Below are 15996 nucleotides of genomic sequence, written 5' to 3' on the forward strand. Positions count from 1 at the left end.
GGACATGGAATTTAAAATATAATATAAATATAAAAAATATAAATTAAATATGTATGGTATGCAGTCTTGAGTGTGTGATTTATTTGATGGTTAACTAATATTTAAAACCAGATATCACATGAAACAACATTTAACGTTTTTTCAGCAGTAGTTCAGGTAGAGAGTGGTACTGCAGCATGTGAGACAGGATTTAAAAAAAGGACAATAAATTCAGATGAAAAGTTGATCAGGAGAGAGCCACTGGAACAGGACATCGTAATTATCATCGAAAACCTTGACCTAAATTTGTTCCAAAGTCACTTAAATAAAGAAAGTGAATTTAAACTTACCTTTGTGAAACTGTTGATGTGACAGAACTACATAAAGAATATCTGCCTAAAACGTATCATCTGTCTCTGCATCTTTTCATATCAGGAATTTTTATTTTCTTTCTTTCTTTCTTTCTTTCTTTCTTATAAAGCCCATCACTTTCCTTCTGTTCAGTATTATTTCCTCTACTGCTACCATTATTTGCATTCATTGCTTGTATTATGAACTTAATGCTGTAAAAAAAAAAATGCTTTGCCGACATGTTTTTCTTTCCAATAAAGCTTCACTGAACTGAATTACGAAAGGAGGAGAGGACACATGAGATCAATCTAATCACATGCACACTGCTATATAAACAAGGCTGCCTGCTGTTTATTAGCGGCTCCGGAATGCATACACAAACACATACATCTGCAATGGGAATACAATGTTGATTACAACCTATACTGTGCAGCTTGTCAGCATATAGAACTTATCTGTTGTGTAGAGGCTTATTTCTTTAATTGAAAAAAGTCCAAGGTTGGAAGGGGAATAAATATGCATCTCGCCACCTACACATACTTCACACATTATCAGCAGAATGAAGTGTTCTCTCTCTTCTGTAATAAAAGGAAAGAAGTGCATGCACTCATTTAGAGAGAGAGGGAGATGGAGGGAGATGTGTGCTGGAGAGAAGGCCCGATGCTAATAAAGTCAAAGAGGTGGAATTCAATTACAGCTCCAAGATCCACAGCGAGCCAAATATTTGTTTAGTGCAGGTTTGCATTATATGAGGATGCATGTGTTGACAGACACTATATCAGCTAATGACAGTGGGCTTTAAGGGAACATTTGGTGTTCTTCAACCCAGATTTCCTGTTTTTATGTGTGGGTGACTAATGGGGACTAATTGTTATTATGAGTGTATGACAACATTATGGAAAGAAGCATACAGAGAAATGTTAAATGCTAAATGATAATTACTTTTACTTTACCCGTCACTAGATCCAGTCAGTGCAATATACAAGTCTCGTTCTGACATCACAACAAGGTAAGGCCTTCTGTGATAGGTTTTAGGCAGATACAGTATGTTCTAAATCTAACAGTTTCACCAACGAGAGTTTAATCAAGCTCTTTTTTATTGAAGTTAAGGAATATTCAGCAATGGCATATTTCAGAGAACACTAAGTTACCTTTGCATGGCAACAAGTAGCCTTTTCCGAGATTTCAGAACAAGCTTTGATTGGACACCTAAGAAGTGGGCGGGCTAAAAATGTAGCCCAATACAAAGATTTTCAATGTCATTGCTGAATATTCAGTTGATTTCAACAATGTGGATGATGCACTAACCCTCTCACGACATTTCAGAATGACGTTAGAGACAACGACAAACAGATATCCAGAGTCCTTCCTTCAACTAAAAATAGCTTATCCAACTATCATTGGTAAAAACTTATTACCAGAGGCCTAACCCTCTAAAGACATTTCTGCGAGAGACTACTCCTTTAGCAAGACTTGGTATATAATAATAATAATAATAATAATAATAATAATAATAATGAGTGGCAGTGGCAGAAACAAGCACTTTTTGTAGACCTAAAGTGACTGAATGGTTACATTACAGCTCGTTCAGCTGCTGCGGTGTTGTCCTTCAATACTGGACCAATTTGAAAAACTGTTGTCCCCATTAGTCACTAAGACAGGAAAACATGGAGCAAATAGGCTCCAGGTTGAAAAATACCAAAGTTACTCTTTAATGCCATATTTTGCCGACTCATGGTGGCAGATGGCACCTGTCGGGGAACACCAGGAGCAGATGTGACCTCGACGTGTATCTGGAGATGGTGTGCAGTCATCCCATTCAAAACCAGTCTGCTACTTCTTGAAGCATTGCCACAAATGACAAACAACCAAACAAAACAATGGGAGGCAACAATGCATCAGCTGTCTTGGGTTGCATCCTGATATACATGCTGTCATGAAGTCAAACTGCTGATTTCAATTATTTTAAAGGATGCTCCAATGCAGCAATTTTGACAGTCAAAATTGTTATGGGGGAAAAACACAAAAAGCATAAAAAAACGTAGTCATCCAATTGTCTGAGTGGGAAGCCCTAAAGCATTTATACAAAGAATTTGGTGTTATAAACTTACTTGACTGACTTACTTTGTACCGTTTTATTGCATAGAGTAAGCCGGTTTCTAACTACTTTTTTACAGTTTCTTTTTGGTCGGACTTTGTTTGAATCTACTCAGACTACTGGCAAATTAATTGCATTGTACTTTGCATTAACAACAAAGACATGTTTATTTTACTCATTTAAATTTCACTTACTTTTCATACAAGGCGCTGTGAAAATAGAGTGAAATCTTTCACGCAATATTCTTCGAAGATAAAATGTCTTAGGAAAGTGCTGAAAAACTGAACAGTACAGTGCTGACATGAAATACCATGAGGTACTGTTAAATGGCACTTTTTGGAAGGAAGTAAAAAGGACGCACAGCTGCACGGACCAGTGCAACAATGGAGATGGGCTTTCAGCCTGTCTTATTTGGTCATACAGACTCACTAAGACTGACTCACAGGGAAAAAAGGCTGCATGGCATTATGTTTCTGGAGTGCTCTCTCTGTGTGAACCAACCAATGAAACAGCAGTACTATTCAATCCAAGAACAAAGTAAAGCCCAGACATTCAGAATGACTCACTAGCTAATGTTCAGCACAGAAAGAACAAAGGCTGTGAATGGCAGTACATGAATGACATCCGCTGGATGAGCATTCATCTCTAGGTCATGTCTGACGGTGCGTCAGCATGAGGCTCCAACTGCAGTGAGCAGGAGGAATGTGACTGTGAAGAAGGTATGAAGAAAGCTTCTCCTGCATAGAACCACATTTCATCCCACCTCCATAGGCTTGGGTGGTATTATGGTATACGAGGGCATTTAGAAATCCAGACGCTGCATTTTCTATGATGCTGTATTGATGCGATGTGTTGCAGTGACCAGCAGAAGCCACCAGAGGTTGTCTTCATAGCGTAACAAGCAGTTGAGAACTCAGTGTTGCCATCTATCGTTGACTTAACAAGACTAGTGAAACCTTGTATCTGGCTGGACCCTGTTGGTCAATGTGCTTAATTGCAGATGAGCTAAACTTCTCAACCCCAACCATTATTTTGTTAAACACCACACATAATAAAATCCATCTCTCACCCGACTCAAACCATCTCTACAATCTGCCCCATGGTACCAGCTCAGCTCCATTAAGAGCCAAGAAAAACAGCAGGTATAAGTGGAGGCTGAGCATGAGGAGAAGGCTGACGAGGAGTCATAAGGTGCTGACAAACTGATGAGGTCAGGATAAACTCTGCAACAGCAGAGGCCAAGAAGTGAATAAAACCACCCCAAGTTAGTCTGCTGCAGGTAAAGAACATTGTGCTACTGTAAACAATGTAATAATAAGCACAGTGGAAGTGTAGTTATGAATGGTGATGAGGTTTCTATTGGGAACTAACTGGGAGCAGAAGGGAATTGTTCCCTTGGAACTAGAGAGTCGATGAGAGATCTTCTCTCCGCTTACCTCGTTTGCTCTGGTTGGATGTCAAGGTCAATAGCCTTCACTGTTTCCCATTAGTTACTAAGACAGTCTAAACCCACCACTGTGACCTGTTTACCTACTAAATCTTTTCTACGCTTTAGCAATCTTTGACCCAATCATCTATGGTCTGACGACATAAGCCTCGGGGAGCGAGGGGCTTCAGGGTAGCCAGCAGATACCTGGGGCTTTTCCTTGGGCTGCTTGTTGTTAACAGCGAAGCAACTTGAGAAGTCAGACTTGAGTTTGAGTAGAGAGAAAACACAAGTCAATAGTAGCTGGTTTACAAGCTACTATTTGAAAAAAGGTAAATCATCTTCAGCTGATGGCTGGTGAGGTCCTAGAATGCAATTCCACCAATGTGTTTGGCCTCTTGCTCTCCACATGAACAGTTTGCTCCATGGTGATGGATCAGTACTACTCGTACTACAAACAGAAACTAGAATGCTTCCAATGCCAAAATCTTGTCCTGTTGCTGAATGCAGAATCGGTTGACAGAGATAACTACATTTGTGACATATCATCTGGTTGGATGTACCCAAATTAAAATACTTGTCTATGTAAAGTGACACGATGGCTGTTTAAGGTGCACCTTTAAGGAGATGATTGCACCGCTCCTTAGTGTCACACTTGACCCAGGCAGCCAATCAAATAGAGCAAGAGGCGGGCTTTACTACTTAACCACTTCCTTCCTGTTTTGTTGGTGCAAGATGTGTTGGGAACGAACAACGGCAAGTGCAGACGAATGGTTGATATTAGCTGTTTTTAAATTATGCTGAACTATATATTTTTTCAGGATTTTGTGAACCCAAACCTTCGGACTTTTTTCTCTCCTCCTCATCCAACAAGGACTTAGATTGGAGAATCATACAAATCAAATAAAAAACAGTCAAAACGTGCCATTAGGCTAAAGTCAACAGTCCCTTTTGAGAAGGATTAATAAAGGATTCATCATGCAGAGAGGATGAAGCGCCGCACGCCATTTAAATATTAAATCCTAATCCGTGCTCGGTCATTTGTACTCTGCTATTCCCATTGATCGAGACAAGACCATAGCTGTGTCCAAACGACTCACTCACTCACTCCTCACTATAAAATGGAGCACAATATACCATCATGCATTGCACTGAGGGAGAAATGACAGAGGGAAGTAGAGAGATTGAGACAAAACTAATTTACATCAACACAAACTGCCATGTTGCAAATATATGCTTTTTGCCTGGCAGCATAATATTCCACTGTTTTCTTTCTTACCTTTCATAATAAAAGCCCTCGAGATATACGCAGCATTACTGCTTCACAAAATTAGATTCATTCACAGGGTTTCGATAAGAGAAAAACTCAACAAATATATTTCCCCTATACCCATATTGAGGAGTCTTCCTTCTGTGATTATGGCAGAATCTTTGTGTAAAAACACCTAATGAAATCAGCGATTTCTGACACAACCCATGTTACTTGCCATGTCCTATTTCTTTTCTAAATTGCCAGTAGAATGACAGCACAGCCCTGTTCTCTCTTCCTGTATGAGGTCATCCTTCCCTCTGGTGAATCCCAGTTGGCCAACACTCAGGTGCCTGTCATCTGTTCAAAGTGTGTCATTCTGGCCTCGGTGGCCCTCTTCCTTGGCAGCGCTGGCCGTTCTCACGCTGTGATATGCGCTCTACTCTCTCTCCCTCTGTCCACCATGAGCTCGCAGCTGGAGCTTAGATTTGGAACGGGCCCCATTTGTGATGGTGGCGAAATATGCCAAGAAGCACAATACTCCTCTACAGAGCCTGGCACCAGATCCACGTGTCCTGCAGCGATGAACCCGGCTCGCTCGAGCTCCCCTGGCAGGAATCTGGCTCAAAATCTCTGCTTAGCATTAGTGCGCTCTCTAGCATGCTTGAGTTGTTGGCGAAGGAAGAGAGAGATGATACCATACCCTCCCAGCGGAAAACAGTCAAAAAGTAAATAGTAAAAAAAAGACATATCATGGGGTGTCTTTGAAGAGAAACATGGACACCAAAACCTCTGACAATTCCTTTTGAGTTTCTTTTCCTTTCCGTCCAGAGTCTTCCATCCTGGATAAGCTTGAGAGAAATTGTGAATGCTGCAATGAGCACTAAGTGTCAAAGGGGAGACGCGGCCTTCCTCACAGCTTCCTGGTCCATCATACATTCTTCTCTCTGGTGAGACTATCATGCAGTTGATGGGTTGACAGGTATCAAGAAAAAAATGAAATGAAGTAAGTGGAAGTCAACACGAGGAGGGACAGAAAGAACAACAAGCCAAAGTCAGATCCCTGGGGAGCAAAGCAAGCTGCGTTTAGAGAGTCTTGGGAGCATCGAGCATTTGCTTAATGTGAACATTCCCACAGTGTGGACTGGAAATAGATGTGCTGCAGAGAGACAGATGTATTGTGGTGCAGGAAAGAGTGTGTGGAGTATGGAAATCATTATTTAAAAAATATAAAATGAAAGCTTTCCACATAACTAGGGCTGCAGCTAACAATTGTTTTCATATACGACACACAGACATGTATGGGCTTAACGAATTAACCAAAGAATTAATTAACTTGATTGAAATGCGGCTCTTAACAGGAGAGAAGAATTTACCAGAACACTGTGCAATTTTTGGTCATTGACCAATTATGCAAACTAATCATGTTTTCAAGGTGTATTTAGTAGAATCACATGATTTTAGACAAATGATTTACATGGTTTAATTTTTCTAGAAGAAATAAACATTTTGACCATTATTATAACAACCATTATTGTAGCATGTCTTGATAAACCTTACAGTGAAAGTTTTAATAAATACATTTGGTCTTTTATGTTTAATTACAAAGGTTCTGATCAACCAGGAGTATACGTGTTTTTAATAATTAACAACTATTTACAGACTGTGTGGCTAAGAGCAGCTGCACTATATCAACTCAATAAGGCAGACTAACTCATTAAATATGCAATAATCAAGATCAGTGTATATGATGGAATTAGGGCAACGATTGGATTTAGTTATAGACCAAAGTGTCGGTAGCACTAAATGTCGATAACTGTGTCAAGGAGGGCAGCAACTAATTATTCTCAGTATTGATTAAGTGATTAAGGGCTTGTTCTATTAAATGTCAGAAAATTACTTTGGATTAAAAACAATTACCAATACAATATCCTAAAGTTCAGTTATTATATATATATATATAAATAGACACTGGAACTAGAAAGTGTTTGGCATTTTTACTTGAAAATGGAATTCAATGATTTCGACATTATTAAAAAATAGTTGATATGTTGATAAGTAAGTCTAAAGATATCACATGTAGTCACAATGGGAGAGGGAGGGAGGGGGGGGGGGAGAGCACAGCGGTGGTCAGGCGATTTAGAGAGTGAATGAAGAGAGGGACCAGCGTTCATGAGAACAATATTATTTCTCTGATTTATTTGCAGCAGTTATGTTCGAAAACACAAATGGACATCCACACCTCCTCACAAAACGCAGGGGAAGGTGCAGGGTTTTGAATGAATGCAGCCCAAAGCACACTTCATCCTGCTGTGGTCTGTCTGCTCTCTCTGTCTCTGGGTCAGTCCTGCAGGTCTGTGAGCCTCGGTAAGCTAAGAGGCATGTTTGCCCAGAAGGGTCCCGGAAATGACAAAGAAATCAATTTCTTCTATCTATTGTTGTTGATTTTGTATGTAGTTTTATTTCCATGCTTTTATGACTGCTTTTTTGATGGACTGCGTGCTTTATTGTTGTTTTATTTTGTAAGGTGACATTGACTGTCTAGAAAGGCGCCCATAAATAAAATGAATTATTATTAAATTATTATTATATGATATATGCAAATCTAGTCATCTTCAAGCTACCACCAACTTTCAACCAATAAGAAAATGACATCCATCCATTAATCAATTGGAAACCTTAGATTGATTGGGAGGTGTGTGTGCGTGCGCGCGCGCGTGTGTGCGTGTGTGTGTGTGTGTGTGTGTGTGTGTGTGTGTGTGTGTGTGTGTGTGTGTGTGCGTGTGTGTAACTACAGTCTGTAGCACTGTATCACACTGCTGTCTAAGACTGCCCTCTTTCAGTGGTCCAATCAAATGTGAAGGATTTCCATCCCTCTTGTAACTTGTAACGCTCTTCTGTGGAAATCTCACAGTACAGAAGATAAAAACTTCCGTTTCACTGTGACTTGAAGGAGTCCACCCTTCTTTGACTAATAGAATGATTGACTAATCATTTACTACATACTAAATACGCGCCAAATTCAGCATTACTTACGACACACAAAGCCCTCTTGATGGGATACATTTATAAAAAACTAAAAAACTAAATGGAAACGGAAAGATACAGAAACTCAAAGAACGTCATGAATCATTATCTTTCAGCTTAGAGGACAGAGAAACACAGTACAGCTTTAAGCAAATACCTTCATTATCAATCATTTACCATTTGAGGATAAAACATACACAGCAGGGAGTACTTGAATGGTATGAAGAGATGTAGCCTAACATATTAAAGCCAAAGCTTCAGTAGCTCCAATAATTTAACAGCCTGCTGTCTAATTGCTCCCTGACAATAGAACTAGTGGAACAAGACCATTCACACCTCATGGAAAGCAATAAATTGTGCAGATGGGTGGTGGGACAGATATTCTTGGGAGGACTAAATTGCTCTGCCTTTATAACTGCTGTCAGAAGATTCTTTGAACAAAAGAGGCCATAAGGTTGAAAAGGACAGGGAGTCAATGGGTGTGATGGAGGGAGAAGAAGTCCTTCAAAGTATGTTTTTAAATCATCCCATTACTTACCCACAGTTGACCCAGGCAATAGTCCCTTGGCCCTTGACTGTCTGGGCCACATCTCCTAGCAGTTTCAGGTGGGAGTCCCCTGATGTAGCTGCACACAGAGAACAGACCACAGTCAGCACCGTCAACAAACCCCTTCAATAGAGCCTGGACACACAGAGGACACTGTCGTGTCAGACACAGCGAAGAGGAGTTGAGTTACAGTGGAGCTCAGGGTCTTAATGCTGAAGAAAGACATCAGTGAGTTGGTGATGGAGGAGGGTTTTCTAGTAGCTTTCACTGGACGGGTTCAGTTACAGCAGCTTTCAACATCTTACAATAGTGAGTCTAAGCAGAGGATCATTTAGTGGCACAAAGACCAACTTTCAGCCCACAGACAAGCACAGCAGGTAAGTTTGGGTCAACTGTAGTTTGTACCTGCAGCAGGCTGCTTACTACCTGCCACTACTATATTCTTCCAAAGGACACCTGCATGTCATTTTGATTGATCTAGTCACATAGAGGGGCTGCGTACCCTTTTTCTTACCGATTACAATACAGACACCTTGAATTCAACAACAATACTTTTTTCAATACTTTGTGCGAATGAACACCTCTGAACCTAATTAGTGACCAACTATGTTTCTTTAAACGACTACAGCGCAATCCCCACCCCCCCACCCCCCACCAAACTGTGTTCTCAAATTTAACACTTTACAGTTTCTTTAAATATAGATCTATCTAATATATCTATCTAATATATTTTTCTCTTTTCTAAATCCACATGAACCACTCTTCACATTAGGGGGGGGGGGGGGGGGGGGGGGGATCACGAGAGCAGAGCATTAATGATTGTGTGTAATTTGATCAGCGATTTGATCAACACTGTCCATACTTTGGATCACATGTTTCTAATATTGCTTGCAGATTAATGTCTTTCTTGTTTTCTCTTCTTCCAAGAATTTGGTGAAACTCCTGTAAAGCACAAATAATTGGAACAATTTTCCTTGGAGTGTTTCAAGAGCATTTTGACGTAATTCGGTCGATTACCCAGCCCGTGTGATGTGACCACCAGCTTGGCCAAAGGTCATTGTTCAACGGAAGGATGAAAACTAAGTTTGAATCCTTTGTCCAATTCGATGTGCTGGAGTCAACTTGGTTTCCTCGTGTTCATGCATGTGATGCAAATAAACCTACGCTGACTGAACTCTACACAATCTCTGGTGCACTTCTTGTGTCCTCTCACTGGGAGATAATGGATTCTGAAACGTCTTCAGTGATTTAATGCTTTAGACTTTTACTGCATTAACCTACGCCACAGACGAAGATCATCCACCACTATCGAGATCCATGACGAAGTGAATGAATCGAGTGTGAAGTGACGATGTGGGGAGTTCATGACCAAAAGAAACTTCACAATCTTCAGTGTCGGAGATAAAATATGGCTGAGCTGTGCAGTTTGCTTTCTGTGTTATGAAACAGGAGAAACTCTTGTGTTATAAACTGAACCAGCTACAACAACACACACGGCTATATTACTGATTTTCATCAGATATGGCAAGCAGAGAAGATTCCTGCGAGTCAAGTAAACAAAGGCTAATATTCTAGTCTGCGTAACACAATACATCATTTTTATACTCCCCGAAACCAAATGTGTTCGACTCACAACTCCACTCCACGGTCCAGGCCGATGCTATATTTAGATTAAGAGGCACTGACATGACTCCCCAGAGACCTGCCTTGCAATGGGGCACTAACACAAACATCTGGCAATTCACTCTCAGGTTACTACCATGTATGAAGCAGATACAAGCTGGTGGGTTTTCTAATAAGCGCCCTGTTAAAGTTTGATGAGTGCTAAGCAGAGCACAACTCCATGGGGACCAGGAACTGGGTGAGACGGGGGATGAATGTCGAAATGGTCACAGATTTGGTTGTTAGGAGACATTAAAAGGAATACTTCACACCCCAAAATGACCATTTGAATATTTATGATTAACCCCATGTTGTGTTTCTCTCACGCCTCTACGGTTAACAACAAATCCAAAAAAAGACAAAAAGGTCGCAATGAATTGAAGTAAATGGGGGCCGCATTTAACATCAGCAAAACGTTATAAAAACATCCGTTCACAAACTGTCACACAACTTCCAACACAAACACAACTTAATCCAGTCTTATGATCACTAAATCATTAACAAATGCATCTTCGCTAAAACACACAACAGGCAGTCACACTTTTCATCTACATGAGTCCAGAAGAGTGTCACTGTTTGAGACTTGGATTATACTCAAGCAACAAATCCTGATGCTGAGAAGCGCCAAAAACTGTAGTTTCTCCTGAAGCGGGTCAATCCCCATAGACCCTCGTGTTTCGGCACAGTAAAATCTTTTGGAAAATGTTTTATCCCAAGTTTAAGAGAGGGTAAGAGTTATGACATTTGAGAACATCAAACAAAATGCAAAAATGAGCATATTCTGTATTTGGTCTGTCGTAGGGCTTCGTTAAATTCCTCTCTCGGCATAATGCGGCTGCTCAGCAGGGATCATTGTTCCACACGGACCATTTCTGAGGAAGTCAGGGCTCCAGAGGGACCATTTAGGGCGCACATGCGACCAAAAATCCGTGAAGTGCGGCTAAATATGTTCCTTGGTCGCACCAGTGCTCCCAACATTCAGCTTGTCTGTTTATGTGTGTAGTAGGGATTTCCTGATCCGATATTTGGATCGGATCGGCTGTCGATATTAGCAAAACAATGCATATCAATATCGGATCGGCCTGCACGGGAAAATCCCGATCCGGACTCCCGATCCAGTTTTTTTTCTTCGAAACTCCGCTCCGTGTTTTCCAGCGCACCGATGTTGGTAATCCATTCCATTTTTTTTCAGTTTTTTCCCCAAAATCCGGTCCGCGTTTTCCAGCACACCTAGCACACACCTAGCGACCTGTCCAGCATCCCCTAAACAACAACAAGACGGACTTGTCTGTGCATGTCCCACTAAGAATTTAAAGTTATCGATAAAAATGTCAGCTGTGTGGGATTATTTTACCCTAAAAGACGAAAAAGACGAAGAGACGAGTGCAATACTTGCCACAATAAAGTCAAGCGTGGTGGTGTGGTAATTTGACTATTTTCTACTCAGGTTTTGTGTGTGTTGCTTTTATATATAATTTTATATAGTTTACAATATTGTTTACAGTGATGGCTTTTTTAAGCCTTGGTTTACACTCTTGAGCAGAGCACTGATGCCAATTCAGTTTGTGTGGTTAATTGACTATTTATTATTTTGTCTATTTTGTGTTTATTTAACCCTGTTAAGAATAAACAGGTCAGCTTCTCATTACCAACCATTGTGGATTATTCAAACTAACCTAATTAAGTTGGCTAGTTGTTCTTAAGAGTAAAACCCTTTTCAACATGAGTCTGACAACAAAATAAGTAAATATCTTTAATCTTTAATACATGCTTGGATCGGCCGGTACTAACAGCTACAATATCGGTATCGGATCGGAAGTGCAAAAAGCTGGATCGGGACATCCCTAGAGTGTAGTGTAATGTTTTTTCCCCCACAGCATATAGAGATGAATCACCACAGTCTGAGGCCGAGTAGGGGTGGGCGTGGTCTCTGATCGGCTCAGACCCTGCTCTCTTCTTCACTGAAAGTTTCTTAGGAAAAGTAATCAGGCGGAGTGCCTTGAGCGTTACAAACGGAGACAACTGATCATTTTTTCCGTAAGACCCGTCTCCCCTCCCGTAAGATACTAGTCCTTTCTCAATGTCTCCGTCCGAGCCAGTGACACAAACCACGCGGTCCGGATCGGGCGTCATTTTAAGAATCGGTCGTTTGATGCGGTCTCCGGTTCGCCGCGGGTGGGCCGACATTATGCAGTACAGCCAGAGCCAGGCAAGAAACGCTGCCTTTACTGTCGGAGCGTCGTCGAATCAAAAAGCACCAGAAACACAACCAGTACCGGGACAGGTGGTGGTGGTCCGAGCAATTACAAAAAGATTTGATAGCTGTCGCCCTAGTCTGTCGCTTAGTGATGGTTATGAATGTCTGTTTCTATGGATCCAAGGAAGAAGAGCTCACCGTGCCCTCTTCACGAAAAAACAATTGGCAACATTGCATTTCAAACAAACGGCACCATCCAGTGCTGAAAAATGAAGCCAACACAAAGTCAGCCACAACTGCAGTTCCTCCACTTGAGGCGGGTCGATCCCTGTAGACCTCCATGCTAGAATCCCAACTTTAGAGCAGAAGTAAAGATGTTTACAGCGTGGTTTAAGAAACAGTTTGGTGTGTACAGCTAATATCCCCAAATGCAACGACTGTCCAGGGGTCAATCTCAATACAACTCACTAGTTTGAATCATATTAAGGCTTAAAGTTGGCTGAATTAAGGGAGTGGCCACTTTAAGTGACAGGTGGGCATCGTCTCAGGTATGCTATCTCTCCGCTCCACCGCCAATCCACCTCTTTCATTGTGTTTGGAGTTAAGCCTGCCCTCCACAATATCAGCCTGATTCTATCCCGATGGCCATGTCAGCTCAGATCGGGAACATCACAGTAGACGACTGATGTCTGGGACCGTTCTTCTGTTTTTGGATTCTTTGCTCATCGTGGAGGCATGAGAGAAAAACAAAGTTTTCTTCACAAGGTAAGACAACGTATTGTATTTGCATATCAGCGTGGCAGAAATCCTGCATGGGGAGAGGAACCTTTGGTGTCTTTAAAGAAGAAATGTGATGCCACAGCCAGTGATCATTCAGAGCTACTGCTGGAAACATGGAGGCCTTATCCAATGACCTAACGGAGGCTGATGTGGGTCATGAATTATAAAACAAATACATCGGCTGCTGCTCATTGAGGTAGCAGGAGTCTTTTAAAAAGGCAAACCATGAATATCAATTAGCCTCACCTACAAGCCTGCTGAGTGCATTCCTATCCTATATGCAAATAAATAGAAATATATAAATTAGAATTAAAATCTACTGGGGTGCATTAAGGTTTCCCTGATGGTTGCAAGAAAATGCTGCTTTATAACTCTGTCTAACTACATGAAGTGATTTATTTTCTATTTAACGACTACTCTCTAATTCTATAAGATATTTCCAAGTTCATTACTCAGATGGGCCATCCCTTTAAAGCAGACTGCAGGCTAAACCTGCACAAAACATAAATCTAAATATATCTGAAGATATTTATTACATGAGATTTATGCAAAGTACCAATGCAGGATTTCATTCCCTTATTACAGAGGGCGACCAAAGTTTTAATTACACTTGGGTGCATTTCCAGTTTTGCCGGTCTGGTCCATGTATGAGTGGAAACCGGTTTGATTTCACACAGAGCAACGTTTGTCACTATGACACGAATGAAAAAGTAGCCTACATCAGCAACCTGTGTAGACGGTGTTAATGCAACTTGTGCATGAGTAATAAACAATATGACAACGTGATTAACAGAATATCATGTCTGTTAATAAACGGAGCCAAGAGTGTCTGACATGAAGGAGGACACATGTCGGTAGAGGGAGAAGAGCTTTGTTTACTTCATGCGCTTCTTGGGGAGATGAGACGACACATTACAGAGTCAGTCTCAAGAAAATCTCAAACTGTGCCAATATGACAACATTTTAGTTTTGAAGCTGATGAAAGATGGCCACCTTCTCTGCAGTTCTCCTGGAGTTTCAATTGCCCTAATTAAACTTGTACATGATCAAATGTATTAATTATCATATTTATTAGAAATAGCAGAGTGTCACTGCTGCTTGTGATGGTGTTCCTTAACTTAGTTGTAATGATGGCCTCACGCTACAGGATTTTAAAACGCCAACAGATTTTGAAATCGGGTTGCATCACACACATAAGGAGAATCTCCAACGATGTTCTTGTCTCTAATTGCAAACACGCACACACACTACAACATTTGAGAGCAATGGGGCATCACACACACAACAGGATGTTTTTAAGATTATGGTGGCATAGGGAACCATTACCCCTCAGTCAACGTGATCTCATGGTAAACACACGTACAAATGACTGACGAGGTGAACAAGTTGCTGTAGCTATAGGATAACTTACTTACTGATGGAAAAAGCTAGACGAGTGTGGATGGATGATGGGGTTTGGGGAGACGCGGCGGACGAGTCTGCTAAATACAGTAACGGTAACCTCAGGGCATAAAACACTGCTCTAGTGAGTTTGCTCATTGTTGCTATGTAGAATTGTGTTAGTAGTCCTTATTTAGTACATAAGAAAGCTATTGTGAAGTGTCAACATAGAGACAGGAAATGTAAAGTCTAGCAGCTGTCTGTAACAGCTGGTAACGCCGTAGGCAGAGCTAGCATGAATGAAGCTCATGAAACTCAAGATTTGTGTGTTTCATGCTCCATAAAATCAAACACAATAAAGCACACAATTACCATGGATCCAAATTATTATCTGGTACATTTAAAAATGCAGTCAAGCCAGCCGACACTTTAATCTCTGTGGTCAAGTGCTGGAGATTTCTCCCTAGCTCTTCTAATAGTCCACAGGGTCCAGGTTTGTCTTGGATGAGATGGTAAATGGACCTGCATTCATAGAGCACCTTTCTAGCTAAGTAGCTACTCAAGGCGCTTCACACTACATTCAGTCACTTTTACCCGTTTACACACATTCATACACGGATGGGGCAGCATCAGGGGCAATTGGGGGTTCAGTATCTTGCCCAAGGATAGGCTACTTTGGCATGTAGACTGGAGGAGCTGAGATTCGAACCGCCGATCTTCCGATTGGAGGAGAACGTATAGACCGTTGTGCTGATGTTTCCTCCAGCATCTCCTCCATCTCTGCTTTCTACACACCCTTGTTGCTTGATGTGATGCCATTTCTTAAATGTACAAAGTAAATTTGTCTCACTCTGGCTCCTTTGTTTCCGCTTGGAAATGACGGACATTATAATCCAGATTTTTTTTAAATATCGGCGTGGCCCCCGACGGGGCTCAGGGCATCCCGAGGGATCTGTAAACGCCTCACATTACCAGATATTCTGGGCTGAACATCGGTGCCGACCAAGGTGTCAGACCAGAGATCTCCTCCGACTGTTGGGAGGGGAGAATCAGGGTGAAATGGGCCCAATTCTCCTGCAGTGTGAGCCCAGCAAAAGCTGTTGTTAAACTGAGAGATGGAGCGCACACAAGCAGACAGACAGAGATTAGTTCCACAGAAAAAAGCTTGTTGATTGGAACAGAGAAATACACTTCTAGTGTGAATAGCCAGGCTAGTGGTCACGCAGCAATCATCCCAGCACGGTGCTTCAGCCTCCAGTATGAACCTGCCGGTAGTATTTATTGGTTTTTGGCAAACCAG

At 41.4% G+C, this 15996-nt stretch overlaps 1 protein-coding gene across 1 annotated transcript in view; it reads right to left on the minus strand.

Moving 5' to 3' along the window:
* Positions 1-15996, minus strand: part of pdia5 (protein disulfide isomerase family A, member 5) — a 71176-nt gene that overhangs the window by 42909 nt on the left and 12271 nt on the right. Inside the window, exon 3 of the mRNA XM_084022582.1 lies at positions 8669-8756. Within this exon, the coding sequence (XP_083878708.1) occupies positions 8669-8756 (88 nt within the window). The remainder of the gene's footprint in view (positions 1-8668; positions 8757-15996) is intronic.

The sequence above is a fragment of the Eutrigla gurnardus genome, assembly GCF_963514095.1.
Source record: "Eutrigla gurnardus genome assembly, chromosome: 12".
NCBI classification, from domain to species: domain Eukaryota; kingdom Metazoa; phylum Chordata; class Actinopteri; order Perciformes; family Triglidae; genus Eutrigla; species Eutrigla gurnardus.